Genomic DNA, 19,869 nt, shown 5'->3' with positions numbered 1-19,869 from the left:
ACCTCTTGCCCAAAATAAAAGTCTGGAAATAGGATTAAATGTTATCAGCAGGGTAAATCAGGAAGTCCTCATGAAATAGGCCTTCAGGAGTACCAGGCTGAGGTCAGGCTGGCTCCCATTTGGGTCCTGCCAGAGGGCACGGGAATCTCAAAACTCCATTTCTTTTCCACTGTCTTCCAGTATTTCAAGAAGAGCTCCTGGTACAAACTCAGTGATGCAAGAGGATGAGGCTTCTCTGTAGTGGCAGTTTGCTATAAACTGTCAGTAGGTTTTTTTGATAAAAATTTCCTTGTCAAGTGTGATGATCACACATAAAAGAATCTTTAATGCTGGGAAGGATGTTAGAGGTCTCTGAATTGCAGACCAGGCAAAAGGTTACAGTGCTTTCATTTTTTAAGTTTTATACCAGCTGATTTTTTTTTCTGGTAACTCTAGACTGAAAAGTATGTATTTTCTCATATTTATTATTCTAGCTGTTCAGACTTTAGGAGGAAAGTTTTTTTGTGACTGAATATTGTCACCTACTACTTTTTTTTGTTGCATTCTGATATGTGAAACTCTGATTCAGGAAGACAAATAACAAAATCCAGGTTGGCAGAACATGTGCTTTGACAATACTCCAGGCAGGAATGCAGGGCTGTAACATCTTTACCTATTTGTTGTTGCAGAGCTTCTCTTTTCTCTGCCTTGCAACTTTGATTTAAACATAATCTTGGATTTTCAGATCTTTGCATGGGAAAGGTATTTATAATTGGCTTCTTCTGAAACTGCTGGCATATTTATGGATAATTTTGTGTTGCTGAAAAGATCTGGCATTATTAACTTGAATGAGCGGAGTTGCCTATCTGCTGAAGTCCTTTGGCAGCAATTAAAATTCAGATATTTGCAATGTATAAAGGTGCCAAGTCCTTTGCAGATCATGGCCAGCTTTTGTCTCCAATATTTGCTCTTTTTCACTTTCAGTATCTACTAGGCAGTTAAAATTGCCCCCATGCTTTAATACATGTACTTAAATATCTTTTATATGGTAAAAAGTAACTAATAAAACTTTATAACTACAAATGTAGGTCAGTTTGCAATCTGTAAAGTCCTTGTCTATTATAGTAACTCACCTCCCTTCCCACCACAAACACCTACTTAATTATTTTCTGGGCAAATATTCATCATGGCATGATCTTTACCAGAGGAGCATCTTTGGGAGCATTTATTTATGCCAGCATTCAGAAGAGATGCTGAGCTATAAACATTTCCACTAGAGAAATAGCTGAGCCCCAAAATTAAAAGCATATGTCAGAATATCCTCCCTTGACTTGCTTTGACACTGAACATAAACTCTTCATGTGAGCGTTAGCACAAAGCACTAAACTTCTGGAAAGAGAAATCTGCATGTAAGTATTTCTATATGTTTTTATGTTATTTTTGGCTGATTGCTGGCGTGCTCCTATTCTTTCTGATCACAAGAAAGCACAAGAGGTGATGGGCCACATGCTGTAGGGCCCACTCTCTTGACAGTTGTTCAGCAGACATAAACCAGTGTACTCCGGTTTCCCACATGAAACATATTTCCAAGGCTCTTTTTTTTTTTTTACTTTATTAAGTGATGACTTCTGAAAAGAGCAAGACCCACATTATTTCTATCTGAGGCCAAGCTGTCCTCTTTCCATGTCTTCTGTCAACTTTTATCCCAGTAAGATTGCCAGCTCTTCTGAGCAGAGTAGCCCAGGTGCTAATCTGATACCTTGTCATTTGTTTTATATCACCTGGAATTGGATTTTGAAACTATTACTCATGCTGTGTCTGTACTGGGATCATTTCTGGAATAATGTGCTATTCTGCATGAGTAATGGTGTTGGAATTTAGCATCTTCTTGGGAGCGAGAACGTATCTTGTACTTTCTCCTTTTTGTTGTAGATAGTAAAACAAAGAACATTATTTCCTGTCATAAACCTCAACAAATAGAATTATTCATCATAATCTATACAGGACATCATGGGAGATACTTGAAGGAGTCAGGCTCAAAGTTTTAATATGTTTAAGGCCTTCTATATAAATGTTTTAAATAATTAAATGTCATTTATTTTTATGCATCTCTGATGGCACTTTTATCCTTCAGAAATTGTCTGTTCACTGGGGTTTTCACAAATATGAAATATTCAAAAGATTAATTTTGCATTTCAGGAGAACTTCATTTGACTTTGTAGATCAAAGTTTTCTAATATTGATCTATAAGCAAACATCTTGAGACTGTACAGGCAGAGTAAATATTTAGAAAATAATGCTGTGTATTGGAGTGGCTGTGAATTGACAAGAGATACTTGTTTCCTTTTGAGTGGTGGTTTTTTGTGAAGTGCATGTACTGAAGTTGGTTTCAGATACATGGTACAGTAAATAAAAGTGGTCCATATTTCAATTTGTGACACCATTTCAATGGCAGTAACATTAACTGACTCTTGCACCCAGACACAAGCATTGTCCATAACTTCATGGGCATGAATCAGATGCTGGAAACTTCCACTTATTGTTTCCTGAGACATAGATAAGAAAGAACTGTATGAGGTGTTAAAAGCTGGTAATTGCATTAATTTAATTTATCTTGATACAGCTGAAGTAATTGTGGCTTTGATGAGTGCAAGGGAACTATCTGTAAGAGCAGTAGGAATACCTTTGAATTTCTGGATGCTCTCCTTGCTGAATGTCTCTCTAGATAACCACTAAAAAGAATATATTCTTCTTAACCTCTTTCCTCCAGTGTGATTTTTTGGAGTAAAACACTACTGATTTTCTTACTGTGACTGGTTGTGTCCTTCCAGAAATCTAAGCAACAATAAGATCAAGGAGATCCGAGAAGGCGCGTTCGATGGAGCTGCAGGAGTGCAGGAGCTGATCCTGACAGAGAACCAGCTGGAATCCGTGCACGGACGGATGTTCAGGGGCCTCACGGGGCTGAAGACCCTGTAAGTGCAAAGCCCTGCCTTTGTTCCTCTCTGAGCAGGGGGGAGTCCTCAGCTTCAGCCTGAACCTATTTCACTGCTGAAATACCTGTTATTGGACAGCCAGTGCTACTGCTGGGCCTTGTAGAGTGCTCATGAGGGTTCCAGTACATCTCTAGTCCTGGGCAGGTTTGAGATTTATGTGCTATTTCTGTAAAATTGAGAGATTTTCACAGGACTAACCTGATGGGGAACCTGTCCTGTGTCAAATTTGTGCACTTCCAATCATTTAATGCTTTTACTATTTTGTTATTTCCTGTGGAAACAAGACGTGTAGAAATATGTTTGCTGTCTCTTTGTCCATCCTCCCACTGTTCCTTCATCCAAATTGGAGCTGTGCTGTAGAAAGAAAGCACTTGACTAGGTGGGGTTGTCAAGAAATAGGCTCTAAGAATCAAAATACAGTTAAAATCTACAGTTTATTCATTAGCAAAAAAAAAACTACTTATGTTGCAAGGTATCATGATACAATCAGTTCAGTCCTTACTCAAGTGTAAAAAGAAATTCAAGTTTCAATTCAAGGACTTTGTTCTGTAATGACAAATATGGAACTTTCGCTGTTCCATTAAATTTTTTTGTGGTTGCAGCCATCTGTTCTTTAATTTAATGTATGCACTTTACTAAGGGATTTGAAAATACTGCCCATAGATATGAAATTAATTTTTATACTGTAAAGCAGCCTGTGGCAGTGCTCCTAAACAAAATTCAGCATTTTTTAATAAAAAGATGCTTAACATTCAAACTATCCTGCTGACCTGACCTACATTTCCCCCAGCTGATAAAGCAGTCTAAATATACACAGCATGATATGAGGATTTGGGAGTCTAAGTTTTCTTTCAGGAAGGGCACACAGTGCGTGGTGAGCCATGATATGAAACCAAAGGGTTTGGCTTGAGGGACGTATATTGCCATCCATTAATTGACTTTCTTTCAGCATTAAAATAGTAATCTTTGCAAAGGGGATGCATTTGTCAGGGTCATGGTCCAGCTTTTAAAAGACTGTATGTTCCTGCAATGTAATAAGTCATTGTGTAGGATATATTGACATTCAAATTCATCCATCCCATCTTGCAGTTCCGCCTGATACATCCGTACAGGGCACAGAAATGTTTCCTACTGCTGCTGAGCCACTAAGGGCCTTATTCTCTCATTCACTACCTGGTCATTTTAGAGCTTGTGCTCTTGACCTGGCAGAGCTGTGTCTCTGTGTCCTGTGGGTTTTTCCTAACACAGTTTCACCCCAGCTGCAATCCCAGAATTACAGAGACCGTGGTAACTGCACAGAGGCCAGTGATGTGAAAGCAGCACAACGTTCACCCTCAAACATGGATTGTCTGTGATGACACTGGGAATGTTTTCCCAGCCATACCCAAACTCTCTCTAGTGATTTTCAGGTAGCTATTGATGTCGAATGTCAATGCCCAGCTGGCAGATACCAATCTGAGATTTAAAGTCAAACTCCTAGGGGGGTCTGGATTTCCACTGTTCACTGCATGGATTTGATACCCAGGAGTTAACCCTCCTCACTTTGGAGGATCAATTCATTGCAACCACAGCACGCCGCATGCATTTTGTGGATCTTTGGTAGTGTGCTTTAATTACTGAATAATTTTTCACCTAAGTAGGAATATCACAACAGTGCAGTGAGATATTACAGACCCAGATATTGATTGGCATGCAGTGTAACAAATACACATGAGCCTTTTTTGCAATGGAGTGAAACAAGATACTCCAGTCTTTCAGATTAATTGGTCTTTATTGTCGAGTTCATTGTTACCATAACAACTCAGAGAGATGTATCTTTCAAAACACAGCACTGATTCATCTGGTACAAATGCCAAGCAAAGACCATTTTATAGAATGATTACTGGGTTTTGTCTTCAAAATTAATGATGATAATGACATTCCAGAGCCTGTGCCAGGTCTGGAAATCTTTCCTAAGATATTCCATGATTTTTGATGAGGATAATGTTTCCTTCCATACTTTTGCAGTGTGGATTACAAAAAACATCCAGGACATGAGCAGAAGTAATGCAGCCAGTGTTGTTACTGTCAAACACTTCTGGCAGTCTTTCTCAATTGATCTCTGAAATCCATCTCAGCTTACTCTCAGATATTTATTAAACTGACCCTTTCGTTTTTATTTCAAGTTTGTCACAAGTAATAATTTTATTTGCATATTGCTTTCAGAAGTGCATCTGCCATCAGCCTCTAATATTGAGTGGAAGAGATGCATTTTAAATTCATGAGACCATGTTTATGTGAATCTAACCCTTCTCTGCCTGCATTCTTCTTCAGCAATCAATAAAACCAGAATGTTTTCCAAAGCATCTCTTGATGCCCTTGGTAAAGCACATGCCATCCTGAAATTCTACCCCCTCCTAGTCATTCCTAATTCCCTGTTTTAATCTTTGTAGGATGCTGAGGAGCAACTCCATCAGTTGTATAAACAACGACACCTTTGCTGGCCTGAGCTCAGTGAGGCTCCTTTCTCTGTATGACAATCACATCAGCACCATCACCCCCGGAGCCTTCAGCACACTGGTCTCTTTGTCTACAATGTAAGTTATCTTTTTATGCATGAACATGTCAAGGTGCTGTTCTTCTGTGCTTTCCTTTAGAAGCAGACAACGTTTCAGTTTATATGGAAAACCTTGTGTAGGGAGAGAAAACTCCATCCTACTGAAAACACAGGTTTGGAGGATACAAGGTGTGATTTAAAAAAAAATGGAATAGTTTCACCTGGAGTGGCTTAAAACACTTGGAGGTTGCCAGCCTCAGGCAGGGTGACTGTGTTTTGCTGTGTCATAGCCCAGTGCAACATGCAGGGGAAGGTCATGTAAAACAATTTCTGCAGATTCAAAGGGTGTAGCTTCTCACACACTCAGCTCCCTGAAGCTGCTTTAGTGTCAGTAGAGTATGATTTTGTAAGAACAGCTTTCTGGATTTCAGTTAAATTAGTTAAACATCAGAAGTCTACTAGATAATTCTTAGATTTTCAGAGCATCTGAAGGAGACCAAATAGTCAAGTGTGGAATGTGAACTTGAAAATCCCAACCTAAGCTTTATTTTAATTCTCTTGCACTTCTCAGTCATTCTTTGAAATATATCCAATTCTTCTTAAATACTTTTAAATGCTTTTTTTGGTGTGTCCATTTTAATAAAGTACAGACTGATAAATATGGAAAGAAAGTCTGCCTTCTGTTTCCAGCTGGTGTTGTCTGTCGTGAAAATATTGTCCAGTCAAAATGTCAAAATAAACTCTCGATTGCATTTCAGGATTGGAAAATATTCTCCCTCATGCTTGGGCAAAGAAATAAGTGTTCAACCTCAGCTGTTTTGTTGCTCACACTTCCCCTTTGCTGTGGCAACTTTTCTCCAGCAAATCAGTTCTCATTTTGGCATTTACTCCATGCAGCATAAGGAACACAGAAGTTTCTTTCCTTTTACATTGCGTAGTCCCAAGAGTCTCCTTGAAATTGATGGACATAGAGAGAAACACAAGCAGATTATTTTTATTGACTGGTCAAAGCAAGTGGCACTTGCTGAAAGCTTGTTGTCATTGTGCTGCAGGCAGTGCCTGCCTGCTTCTCTCAGTTGTCCCTGTGCTTCCCTTTGTGGCTCCCACTGTACAGGGATTCTCTGAATCAGTCTGTGAAACCCCTACCTTGCTTTCATAGAATTGTCTTTGTCATATTTTGTTAGAAAATAGCCCATTTTCTTTCCTCATCTGTGGGAAAAGATTGTTGCACTTTCTAGCAAGAGCAATTAAAGCTGCTGCTAATTAGAATGCATTGCTGTGGCACTGATTTATAATCCTGCTGGTTCCTCGCTGTGTCTTGGTGGAAGAGTTTGTTCTTTGACACATTTTCATTCTGTGTTTGATCTACAGACAGAAAAGGTGTGGTTTTGACTTCTTTAGACCTTGGGTTGAGGCCATGGTGATTTTTGACATATAAGTACAGAATTCAGCTTTGTTCATTTCCCAGCAGTGCTCCATTGTATGTGGATTTATTGGATGACACCACCAGTGAAGTTAGCTGGTGTGACTGCTTTCCCTGTTCAGCCCACACTTTGGGAGCTGTTTGGGAATTGGAATGCCTTGCTTTTGCATCTATCAATGGAAGGCAAAAATTCATGCAGAGTTCCATTTCCATTTTTATATTGGCATATTTACAGCACTAAAGAACATTGCTCCTTTTGCTCTTACCCTTTGTGAGTCAGTCTCGTTGATATTCTGAAAACATGGACAACTCTGAAAATAATACCCTATCTAATGATTTTCAGTAGAGGAAGAACACCTATTTTATGGAAAAAAATAGCAATTTTTATTTTGTTATTGGTCAAACTAGGCACTGTAGCATCTTAGTTTGAAGTGCACTTGCACTTCTTCACACAGAGAATTCAGTCATGTCTTTTAGTCCTTACACAGTGAAGGGAAGATATTTGCAAGCAGAACTGCTTTTCCATGGATTATTATTAAAATAACTGCATGAAGCTAATGCCAGAATGACATACAACTATTCTTGTATAAACTTAACCCAAATTCCAGAATATATTTTCAACCTAATTTCAAAAACATCCAGAGGTGTTCCAGCATGTTTTTCTAACAGGTCACTAGAATCCATTTAAATAGTTAATATTCTTTGCAATTTTGAAGAGGCACTTGCAGTAGGATATGCATATTTCATTCCTCAAGATTTCTGTTTCCCCTTGATTTTTCAAATATGTCTATGTCCTTGAGTAAACACTTCTGAATTTAATGTTAGTACAAAATCTCTCCTAAAAGTCTGATTGCTGTATTTCTGTCTGAGTGGGTAAATCACTATTGTTTGTAATATCTGATTATTAATGATGAGTTTTCACATCAGTTTTTCTGCCCAACATTACTGTTTCTGATTTGAGAACTCCACTTGAATAGTCAGTTTCCTCAGTAAAGCTTTTGCATATAAATAGCCTTTCCAGACTTTCAATTCCATTTCAAGTCAAGTAGGAAATCTCTTTATCCATGTGATACTTTAAGGAGAGACTTCATCTTACATTTCTATCAAAAGTTGCATCACAGTCTTGCCATGGAAAGATCGTGTATGTAGGGACATTTGTGAACTTCATACTGCATTAAAGCTAAAAATCCCTGCTCTGCAGCTGGACAAAGATAAAATGTAGATGTTGCTAAAGTGGCAGAAGGACGTGTGGAATTGCTGACAAGATAAATTTGTCCCTTTTTTGCCTGTAGTGATTTGAATTTCTAAATGGGACAGTGTTTAATTTGTTAATTTTATCTGTAACAATCTATTTCTTTCTTACTTCCTGAGAAAAAGCATAATCTAATTTCTAAACTGAAGATTCCAAACATGTTACATCATATGTTAACCTGTATTTGCCAAGAAGAAAAGGAGGTTTTGTGGATAGTTACTGCTGCTCAGCTAGTGAGCAATAGCACATTAAGTCAAAACAATCTCTCCTCTCTAGACAGGGATAATTACTATTTTTTGATATGGAGCATTTTGTAGATTGAATGTTTGTGAAAGTTTTTGATATCTCTTGGTAAGATACTCTCTAAATGTGCAAAATGTCCTTTACTCTCAGAGCTGCTGGTTTTCCAGAAACCAGATTATACACACCTGCTGTTTGTTTCCAACTGTAGGTTATTAAATTCTGAGGATTTGTGTCATGCAAGTAGTTCTGTGAATATGATCTCCCTCTCTTCCATCAGTGGAACAAATGGCCTTTGAAGCACTGGCACACTCAGCATCGGTGCTTTAGACATTTGGTTTAGGCACTCTGCTCATGCCAAAGTGTATCAGTGTGGAAAATACACAAAGCATCCTGCATGTGGTCCCATTATGGATTAAAGAAAGTGGAAAACAATTCAAAAGGAAAGCAGCTAGAATTAGAGTATTGCTTTCAGGGCTTTTTTGCACCTTCTGCCTGAAAGCTCTTGTGTAACCTGTTGCTTTTCTCACCTTTCTGCAGCATTTGAATCTTAGTGTGAAACAGGTGAAGTATTTTTATAACATTATGCTGAGTTTTCTGCCCACCCCTCCCCCCCCAGTTCTCCTTTCTCCACAGTGTCCATAAGCCTGTGTTAGATCCACATGGGATTAACCCCAAAGCTCCAGGGCAGAGCAGGGATTGAAGTGCTGCAGTGCTGAGAGCAGCTGTAAATGATATTGTGATGTTGGCCTAGAACCTAGAGAATTTAGGAGTTGCTTTGGGTTTGCTTTCTAACTGCCCCACCTCAATTGTGCCACATGTTTTTGTCTTCAGTACTATTGTTTCCTGAAGGAATTGTTTGGCTGAAGTTCTGATGTGATTTTGACTGCATGTTTAGGTTTGTGAAAGCATCTTGCAAAGATGACTTATAAGCTACTTCAGCTACTACACCTGCTCTTGAAGTGCCCGTTTCCTGCCTTCAAATTTCTTGTCTTAAAAGATACACTATGATTTAAAGAAATTTCATTATCATCTTTCTTTCTGTGCTGCCAAAATATTAACTCTAGGACACATTCATACATGGTGTGAAAATGCCATCAATATTAGTGTAGCTACTTCATTTTCCATACACAGGCCCTGAGAGCTCATTCTTCTTCCATGAGGCAACCTCAGATCGAGGCTGTCTCTGTACATAGCATAGTCAGCTCTCCCTTTTTACCTGGGATCTCAGCCTCTTTCCTTCATCTGAAGTTTAGTTAGGAAAGAGCTGCTAAGCCAGGCTGTGTTAAGGCTTCATCCCTCTGGTGGAGGTGTCAGGTGATTGCTTTGGGGGCTGCAGGCTGCAGCTCTGGATGGAAGATATTCCAGGAGCTGGAGCAAGATTTGAAGCAGACCCCACAAAGTTCACGAGGCAGCAGGGCAGATGCTTTTCACTACAGATATCCAGACCTGAGAAAACTTCGTAAGTGGCTCAAGATGACAGTGCTGCTGTATATATGTATGTATGTACATACATAGGACTGTCCTTGCTGGTTCAGTAGGAAGCCCAAATTCAGCTTTCCAGTGGCTGCCCCCTGGCTCTGGTTTGTATGGGCTGGGACAGAGGTGAAGGGGGGGTGTGAGAGTGCTGGGGCAGGTACATGATCATGTTGAAGATCATGCACACATGGGTGCAGTTTGTGAAGTGAGTTTATACTTGGGTGTGAGCTGTAGCTTGGGTTGAATTCCACAATAAATCCATCCTTGGTAGTGATGTAAGTATGTTTAAATAATAATTTTAAGCACTTTGGTTTATAAACATAACTCTATATATATTTTAATTGCAATCCCAGCCCTAATATAAAACCTGCACAGAACTTCCCTGATCTGCAGGATGGAGGAGGGATCTCACATGAACAGAACACAAGAAAGAGCCTGGACTTGAAGCCCCTCATCTTCCTGTAGTTATTTCAGTATTTCTGTATGTTCATGTGTAGTGGAATCATGTTTTGTTCCCTTTCAGTAATTTGCTGGCTAACTCCTTTAATTGTAACTGCCATTTGGCCTGGCTGGGGAAGTGGCTGAGGAAGAAGAGAATTGTCAGTGGAAATCCACGCTGCTTGAAACCCTTTTTCCTAAAGGATATTCCAATCCAAGATGTAGATGTCCAGGACTTCACCTGTGATGGTAAGAAAATCCAATTTGATTTGGCACTTGTGGTAATGTTGGCACCTCTGTAAGAAGGTCCCTTCCTACCAAGCAGTGCTGCATAGTAAACATTTTGCTTTAGTGATGGAAAAGGCAGCCACCTGGGGCTGAACATCATTGTTCTCTACCAGTGATTTATTTTTATTACTGATTTCCAGTTTCTGAATTTCTGCTATCTACACCTAAATGTAAGAATTAATTTATTATAGGCAAATTCTGTCTTTTGTCTAATCCTGGTGTAATCCTAGGCCTTCCTTACTCTTAGTTAACACTCTGGAACCAGTGGGACTCGTGCTTGCTTGGAAAGTCTTTTAGATTTGGATACTGTTCAGGGCCACCAGTAAAAGGTGAATACAGGGAAATAAAAAAAAAAAAAACCTTGGACATTATTTAAAATTACTCAGTGATGCTTCATGCTTTTTTTGGGCTATGTGGGTTTAAAAGAAAATACATTTCTTTCATTCTTCAGCTAGTTTTTGTCTTCTGATCAAGCAGACATTAGAGAAACTAGTAAGGAGAAAATTGCTTGATGAGAGCCCTGCTAACTTGGCTTGCAGCATATTAAGAGCAGATAGGCTGAAGGAGCAGCCTATCTCTGTAGAGACCATATACCTCTAAAGAGGCAATAAGAATGATAGAATTTCCCTGCTTAGAGTAAAAATTAATTCCTGTCCTAGTCAAGCAATCTGGCAACAGGCCAGTTCTTGAGCTCAGAGCTCAAGAGACCCAAGTTTAGTCATAAAAGTATAATTCACTTTTAATTTGAGAGAAAAAAGCCCCAAAATCAACCAAAATCCTGGTCTACAGATTGACATTCCACACTTGGGAGAAAAGAAGAATCCTGGTGCACAAAATGTCATTCCACAGTTGGAAGCTTTCTCTGTCAGGCAGTAACTTGGAGTCGAGGCAAATGGAAAGTAGGTGGTGGCAGGGTGTGAAACTCAGAACACAGGGGAAAATTAAATATGCTGAAAAAACATGCTCTTTCTCCAGGTTTATGAAGGACTTTGAATTTTGTTTCCAGTCATTAAACTCAGCGGGGAAGAAAATAAAAAAAATCTTCTCTGTTCTTCTGTAGCCTGGTGGTGCCTCCGAACCCTGCGAATGCAAATGATTCCTACCCGTACAGTTAGGGGTAATTCTGTTATCTTGTACCAGGACTTCCAGTCTTTTTCTTTCATCTCAATGCTCATGGGTGCCTCCAGCAGAGAGAAGAAAGAACCAGATCTGTCTCAATTAGACCTTGCATCAGTTAAAAGAACAGAGCAGGCAGCGCATAGTGACGGCAGGCTGGGAGTGCTGGGTCTCGGTGCCGGGCAGCTTGGGCTGCCTGTGCTCACACACAGTTGTGTGCTTCCCTCCCTGTCATCCCCAGAATGTGCCACTAAGTGTTTCCTTCCACATTCATCGTGATCCTGCGGCAGGCATGTGCCTTATGTTTTGCAAAGCCTGTTGCTTTTGGGGAAAATCCATGCTTTAATGTTCTTAGCTTCAAAGCGTTGGTTTCTACTGCAGAAACCCTATTGTTCTTCAATTACAAGATTTAATCTGCTGTTTATGGACCTTTGAAACCATTTTTGGTGAAAGTTGATATTTTTATGTGTGCACAGATGGATTGGCAGCAGTTGGAAGTGTGCTGCTTCAGTTTGTTGTTTGCCTGGTTATTGTTGTTAAAAACAATGAGGCTTTACAATTCAGATCATAAACAAAGTGCCAGGCTGACTTTGAAAAGTAAAAAATAAACACCTAAATGATGAATTTTAAAAACATCTTCCAAAGGGAGAGTAGGTAGTGAATGTCATCTGTCTAGATGAATTTAAGGGTAACGTGCTGGTCAGGTTCTCCATTTCAGCTGGCGTGTTATGGGTGGTGGGAGGATTTGGGATTCATACATTGGACTGCACTATAATTTGCAGAATTACAAAATTTATTCTTCTTAGGGGAAAAAAAAAGTATTTAAAAATATTTCTATTCAGTTTATGAACTGTTCATTTTGCCTAAAAAAGTTGTATGAAGGCAGGGTGATCCAAAGCATTGGCTTTAGTTTAAAATGCTGTGATGGTTCCCCTGGATTCAGGGTGCCCCTCCCTTGTCACCAGTTATCTTCAGAGGGGGTGCCTTGGGCTGGAATGCTGATTTCCTTCCACTCTGCTTCTCTCCCTGTGCAGGTAATGATGAGAGCAGCTGCTTGCTTTCCCCTCCTTGTCCTTCCCAGTGTACCTGTGTGGACTCCGTGGTTCGCTGCAGCAACAAAGGGCTGCGGATGCTGCCCAAGGGAATTCCCAAGGACGTGACTGAGCTGTAAGTTACCTTTTACCTATCCCCTCCCTCGAGAAGTTCATCAAACTGCATCCTAGTGAGGCTTTGTGGGTCCGTGGGGGGTTTGCCTTTGAGTTTAGTCATCTGTGCTTTGGTGCTTCCCGTATGTTCTGACCATCATTCTTATTCTTATTTGTCCCTTGACTGAATAAATCGCTTTGTAATGGGAACAGGGTTTATCCGTCCTTGTAGCCATTAATTTTGGGTGTAGGAACAAATGCATTTGTTAGCATCAGATAATCCTGCAGTGCTTCTGTGAGAGCCCGAGCTCACAAGAGGCAGTTCGAAGAAATGATGAAAATATGTTCCTGAGTTACGCAGCTGTGAGCTAATTATCCTCTGAGGAGATTAAAAAAAGAAAAAAGGGAAGCTGGTGGTGGAAACAAGGAATTCTTTTCTCCAAACCTCATGAAATGGCTAAAATAACAGACAATTAGATTATATTGCAAAGTAAATTCATCCTAGTTGAGAACCATTTTCTAGTTGTCTTTTCATCTACGCCTCACTAGGACTTTATAGTGGATTTTCTTTCCATGGAAAGAAAATATCCTGGTGGAACTGCTTGGCTTAAGCAGTTGGCAGCAGAAATACTGAGCTTTCCCCCTTTAGGCCCTTATTCAAATCTATCCCAGGTGAGTCATTGCTGAAACTTGTTAGAATCTCATCAACATTTCTATGTGAAAATAATTGGTTGAGTTCGTTGGTATGTTAGATTAATTTTATAGTAAACTAAAATCTGGTTCTGCTACTTTCTAGTACCTACTATTATTTTTACTCCCTTCACAGGGGGAGAATGAGGTGTTCACACTGTTTTTACCGGTGCTGTATACAAATACAGGGCTTTTTGGTGAATGAGGGTACTGGAAGTGCTTGGGGTAACTTAACGTGGAAACTTTGCATTTATGAATACGTCCTTGGAACACCACTGACCAGGGCATGCTTAATAGTGAATTGAATTAAAAGTCAATTCCTGGCCTGGATTCCTTTATATATTACCATCAGTGTTAAGAAGTCTGCAAGGTCATCTCTGCTCTGCTTTTATTCATGTTTCATTTCATTCAAATGTAACTTGCCAGCAGTAAGATATCACAGATGTTACTTTGATTTCCACTGCCACACTGAGGAATTTTTATGTTTAAATTTTGCATATTGAGTTTTAGTGATACTATCTGATACCCTGACGACATAGCTTTCACAAAAAGAGTAAAATTAATCTCACATTCTTAAAAACTGCTATATTTCTTAACCATTTCTTGGCAAATGAAGCAATAGCCTGGAACTGAGCAGTTTGAGTTCATAGGAGTTTACGTGACTGTCTTCTTCAGTAGGAGCCTCTTGGCTGTGTAAAGCTCTAGTTCAGCTTTCTGCTTTCCATCCAGAAATGTGTCAGCAGAACACAGACAGCCATGGACTGCCTAGCCCTGAATATTTCATATTCTGCAAATATAACCTTTGAATCTGTCCCAGCTGTCTCAAAATTCAATCCTGATCTCAATCTCCTCTCAACCAACATAAGCTGAGCTCCTTATTTGTATCTACACCAAAAGATGGGTTGCAGGTACTGAAGCATGAAAATTTCATGTGTTTGTGGAAACTGTGACAAGAATGAAATAAGTAAATAAAAAAAAAATTAATCTTGCTTGCTTTTCTTCTGCTTCCAGATTGAGATAGACATATAAGTCATAACCTGCTGTATCATGCAGGTTACAAGTTACCAGTGTGAATTTGCACGTTTTTATTGTTCTGTGTTGGAGAACTGCCATTGTTGCTGTGGTAAGCTGCATCTCGTGTGGAACCCAGCCTCTTGCCTCATCTTGAGGACAGCTGGAACCTGGCAGACGGAACCCAAAAGCTTCCTGGGCACATGGTGAAAAGACTTGCCTTGTTCAGTTTCCCAAGCCCACAGTCCCACGTGCCAAGGAGGTGACAAGGACATGCGGAGCCTCCTGTCCCTGTGTCCCACAGCTCCTTCCCTGCAGGAGGCCTGAGCAGGGACAGGATGCACTGGAGCATTTCAGTGCAATTTTTATGAATGCACCAGTCTGACATTTACAACCTTCCCTCGCTGACGTATTCGTCTGCCAGGCACATTGGTTGCAGTGCTTTTTATTAAACTGCAGTGATTTTGTGCAACATGGCTTAGGAAAAAGAGCTTCCACATATCTGCTTATGCCATTCTCTTGTGGCTGAATGTAGCCTTCTCAGATGTTCCTTTAAATTCTCTTAGAGGTCTTAAAATAGTCTTAAAACAGGAATCCTTGCCTTGTAACAGATATTAAATAGCACTGTGCAAAAATAAGCATATCTCTTGCACAGGCACATAGGGGAAATGTTCCCCTTTCTGGGTCAAATTTCACTGTACCTACACTCAGCAAAAGAGATCCCCAGCAAAGTTTTATCCTTGCTCCTCTCAGTGTTCATTCTGAGTTTCTGTTTCAATGTATATATAGACAAGACATGTGAAAACCATTAACTCCGTCATATTTAGAGCTTGGAATGATAGGAGACATCCCTGTGTTTGGTTTGTACCACCCTTGGGAGCAGGGATTACCTTGGCAGGGAAGGCTGCCATCTAGAACAGAGTTGAAAAGATCACTAAGTGTCCTGGCTTTCTAAGAGGAGTGATGATGCAAAAATTTCTACTTTCCAGAAACAGAAATTTCTATTTTCCTTCAGAAAACCCCACCATCATGGGCAAACTTTCTTGCAGCTTCTTGGGATTAGGAAAATACGTTGTTTCTTGCGAATTCTTTCACTGTATGTTCCTCCACTGTATATTTACGTACTGCCTACATTTTTTCCCACTGTTTGCTTGCCCTGAAGAGAAACCTTGGGTTTTTTGAACATATCCAGTTCTCTGCACCAGATGTTCTAAAGTAAAATGTTCATGCAATGAGCTAGTTTGGAACTCAGCCTCACTGCTGCTTAGTGTTTTAGGTTTTCCTTTTCTTCTATTTTTTTTTCCCCTAAATCTGTTTGAACTAAGTTTCCCATGCTCTTTCTCCTTTTATGTATTACCTCAAGTGTGTGAACACTGGATTTTTTCCTTTTATTCACAAAAGTATAGTCTATTTCTAATAAAGTCTTATCTGACAGCATCCAGCTGCTTTTATGGACCTACAGCAAATAACATTTTGCACTGGGGAAAAACATTGGAGGCAGTTATGTGGACGGCGTGTGCACAAGCTGTAACATAATGAGCGTGGTGTGTTTTAGAATAAATATGTACCAATCATGTCATCTCTAGACTCCAAATGTTGTCATGACACTGGGCTATAGGATAGCACTGGTGGGATTGTTAGAAAAACCTGCACCCATACATCATTGTTAGTGATTATTTCTCCTTCCATTTATATTAATGCAGGCTAATATTTGCATTACTTTTGCCATTTCTCTTTCTCTCCTCACAAACCTTCTCTCTCCCTTTTCTGTTTTTTGTTCTGCCTGGTAGGTTCATGTATTTGACAAATCAGTTTTCATATCTACTAGGAGGTATTTACCACCAATCCCAGTCCTTTTTTTCCAGCTTCCAAGACACTTGTGATTTCCTTTGACTTGTGACTAAAAGCAGTGGCTCCTACCTGGGCCGTGCTAATCCAAGCTACAAATATGCCCAAAGCAGAGGTATATACAAGGGTATATACAAATATACCCTTTTGATAGGTGTGGAATATTGTAACAGTTCAGCACCATTTTTCAGTTTGCCTGTCTTGCTGCTGATCAAAGGGAAACTCTGGAGGGAGATATTTGATGAAAATGATCTGCTTGAGAATGCAAATGCTCTTGCTTGTCTGGCAGTTCACACTGTTTTGCACAATGACCCCCAGCACAGGCATCAGGGAATTTTCCTTTGATAACAAAGGAGAGAAACAATTAGGTGTACATGGTCCTGTTCATTTTCTGCAGAGGAGGATTGTCCCATTGAGAGAAGGGACAGTTCTACAGAGAATATTTTGGTTACAGATGAAATAGAGGAATTATTCTGCATTTCAAACCTGATAGTTTAGAAAAAGTAAATCATTTCAATACTATCAAATAATATGTTCAGTGACTGGTAAAGTTTGGGTATGTATCAGAAAGGTGACATTAGCACTAGCAGAGACTAAAATTTAACTTTCTCTCAAGCACAGCCACGTTTCTGTGTGTTGGGCATGGAGGTTGTGGTCTGATGTACAAGTACAGCAAAACCCAGAGTCCAAATCTGCCAAAGCTTACAGAAGTTCAAGATGCATATTTGAATTTAGATCCACATTTGATTTTTGTTTCTTCTAAAGAAACTGTAATTGAAGCTCTTAAAATTCATGTTTTGTGGATGTTTCATCTTTCACAGTCCAATTCTTTTTTAGACCACCATTTTTAGGAAATAAAATTTGACTCAAAATTTTAGGATACTGTGTATGGACATTAAAAACTTTGGGATGTAAGTTAATTTTAGAGCTACCTAAAATTGCCAAGTGTCTTGATTTTTGTAATGTAACATTCTCTGTGGAATACTTCAAGGTTTTCTGCCTTTTCAATTGCTGCCTGAGAACTGATTTCTCTCTCCAGTTTCTCCTCTTAGCACAGATTGCCACTGTGAGCTTGACTTTATGACTGAATAGACATCTCAGTACAAAAAAGATTCCAAGTGATTCAAATTGTTACACGATGCTCTGGCACCTTGTGCTGGTTATATCACCTCCAATCCAAGTGGTTTCAGTACAAAAATAGACAAGTTGGGAAAAGAGCAGCTGTCATCTTTTATGCATACTTTTAAATTTTTTATGTGCAATGTTGGTGTGTGTGGAAGATGTTGGATGAGCCCTGGGGCTGCTGCAGGCCCTGTCCCACAGTGCCAACCCCCTTGGCCATGTTCTAGAAGAAACCTTTCCAGGTAGGGAGGTGGTGGCTTGCTTTGGGAGCTGAACACATATTTGGGGTTTTTTTGGTTTAGTTTTTTTTTTCACTTTTTGATCTGGTAACTGCTTGTTGGTTACAAGTCATTATTGAGATTTGAGGATTCTCAGCAACATTCATAGGGTAAAGAAAAAACCAAAACCCTCTAATCTGATATTTAAACTAGAGCCTAGAAACCTTAGGAAGCAAATGAGGTTGTTTTGGATGGCAGTCAGGGTCTATTTTAAGGCAACTGACACTCACTCTTGACTCTGTATATTAATAATTTGATTCCCAGAATTAAAATGAGACATTTATTTTTCTTCATTCATATCAGAATTTCTTTGCATACCAGATGCCATGGACATCATATTCCTTTGGCTAAAGACTGGAAAAAATTAAAAATTTAATCTTCCTTCCACATTCACTCTTTTATGGCTATTTTGAGGGTTTTTTTTTTTGGCAGGGCATCTGTAGCTTCATCTGTGGGGTTTTTTTTTATTTATATAGATGTACACATAAATACACAAAGTTCTGTGTCTCTGCCCATTTGCCCTCAGGAATAATTCTTCTATTCACTGTGTCCAGCTTCCAATCCCCCTGCAGCCCCCATCCATCCTGCTGAGCCCAGCAGCTCCCCTGCACGCCCCAGCTCTGATAGAGGCATCTCCCCTGCTGCAGTTGTTTGCCTCCAGTCCTGCATCCCAGATCCTCCTGATACTTGGCAACCTCTTATGCCCTAAAAGCCTTGGTTATTTTAAATTCCCTGTGGTTAAATGTGCTTTCAGAATTGCATTTAGCTTAGAAAATGCTGCCACGCTTTGGATAATGGGGTGAGAGGTTTAGCAGTGGTGAATTGTTCTGATGGATGCATGAAAAGTGTGTTATCAGTACTTTTTTCAGAGTTAAATTGTGTTTATTCAGAAACTGTACCACTGGTATGAGTATTGCAGTTTTCTGCTAGCACATTTATATAACCATCAAATTGCTGCAGTGCAAATCCAGAGCTATTCAAAGCAGATCTTCTGTAGGAGTTTAACTCCAGGGGTCTGCATGTCTATGTTAGTCTGACTCATAAAGCACTGAATTAAAATGTGCACCCTTGACTTTTGATTGCCCCAGAAAGCAAAAGAGGAGGGAGAAACTTTGGCTCACTACCATCAGTTTGTTTAAATTGCAGGCTGTTTCATATTGAGATCCAACAAGAGAATATCCTGAAAATACGTTCCTGAAGAATTCAACATATTGCAAGAGTCTCCTTTCCTAAACTAAAATCATATATAACTTGCAAATACATAATACATGACCTGCTTTTGATTTCCTTTAGAAATCCTTAGAATTTTACGTTTGGAATAAAGACTAGAACCTTAACCTGCCCTCTTGCATGGGTTTGAGATTTGTGATTTCCTGGGATGAAGGAGAAGGCACAGATTCCCAGAATCTTGCTGCATCCACAGCAGGCTGGGGGAAAGAGACGTGGTTTGCCCTGTTAAAAAATGTGACATGCATGTCTAAATTCTGAGAATCTCCCACATAGCAATTTATAGTGGGAAATTACCAAGGAACTCCATTTTCACACTAATTTATAACAGATTTAGCCAAAATTAAGCAAGTGGCTTTCCACAACTAACCTGTCCTCTGGCTAGTGACTGTCCCTGCTTTGCTGGCTCTGAAACTCTCTTACTCAACACTCATGATCATTGTCAGGGGAGAGATTAATTAGTTCAGTAGGGTTTTTTAATTGAGAAAATAATTTATTTTGGTTAAAAAGGTCAGAAGTCAGTATTCCCACCTTGTCCAGCCTAATCCTGGCAGGAGTTAGGTGAGCTCCAGTGCATTCTCTGGGGTAGCTCTGCCAGGATGGGATCCTGTGCACAGCCAGAAGGGATAACTGAGCCTGGCTGGGGTAGTTCAGTTGGAGTTCAGCAGAAAAGAGATTTGAAGCAGCAGAAAATGTTGAGAGATAATTAAGCTGGAACAAATGGGGAAAAAAATAATGCTGGCTATAAAATACATTATGTTAGAAATTCTGTTGTTTTTTATAGATTTTATTTTTTGAAAG

General features: G+C 39.6%; 1 protein-coding gene across 2 annotated transcripts in view; it reads left to right on the top strand.

The window, feature by feature from the left end:
- SLIT3 (slit guidance ligand 3) overlaps window positions 1–19,869 on the top strand; it is a 465,384-nt gene that overhangs the window by 361,729 nt on the left and 83,786 nt on the right. For both annotated transcript variants that reach the window (XM_014253183.2, XM_088063492.1), the window contains 4 exons: window positions 2,811–2,954; window positions 5,408–5,551; window positions 10,429–10,592; window positions 12,782–12,914. In XM_014253183.2, coding sequence (XP_014108658.1) covers window positions 2,811–2,954; window positions 5,408–5,551; window positions 10,429–10,592; window positions 12,782–12,914 — 585 coding nt within the window. The remainder of the gene's footprint in view (window positions 1–2,810; window positions 2,955–5,407; window positions 5,552–10,428; window positions 10,593–12,781; window positions 12,915–19,869) is intronic.

The sequence above is a fragment of the Pseudopodoces humilis genome, chromosome 17 (genome assembly GCF_049639895.1).
Source record: "Pseudopodoces humilis isolate 2021_Gansu_Grassland_sample_001 chromosome 17, ASM4963989v1, whole genome shotgun sequence".
In the NCBI taxonomy this organism is placed as follows: Eukaryota; Metazoa; Chordata; class Aves; order Passeriformes; family Paridae; genus Pseudopodoces; species Pseudopodoces humilis.
The sequence above is the reverse complement of the archived record's forward strand: the minus strand, read 5'-3'. Positions and strand labels throughout refer to the sequence as shown.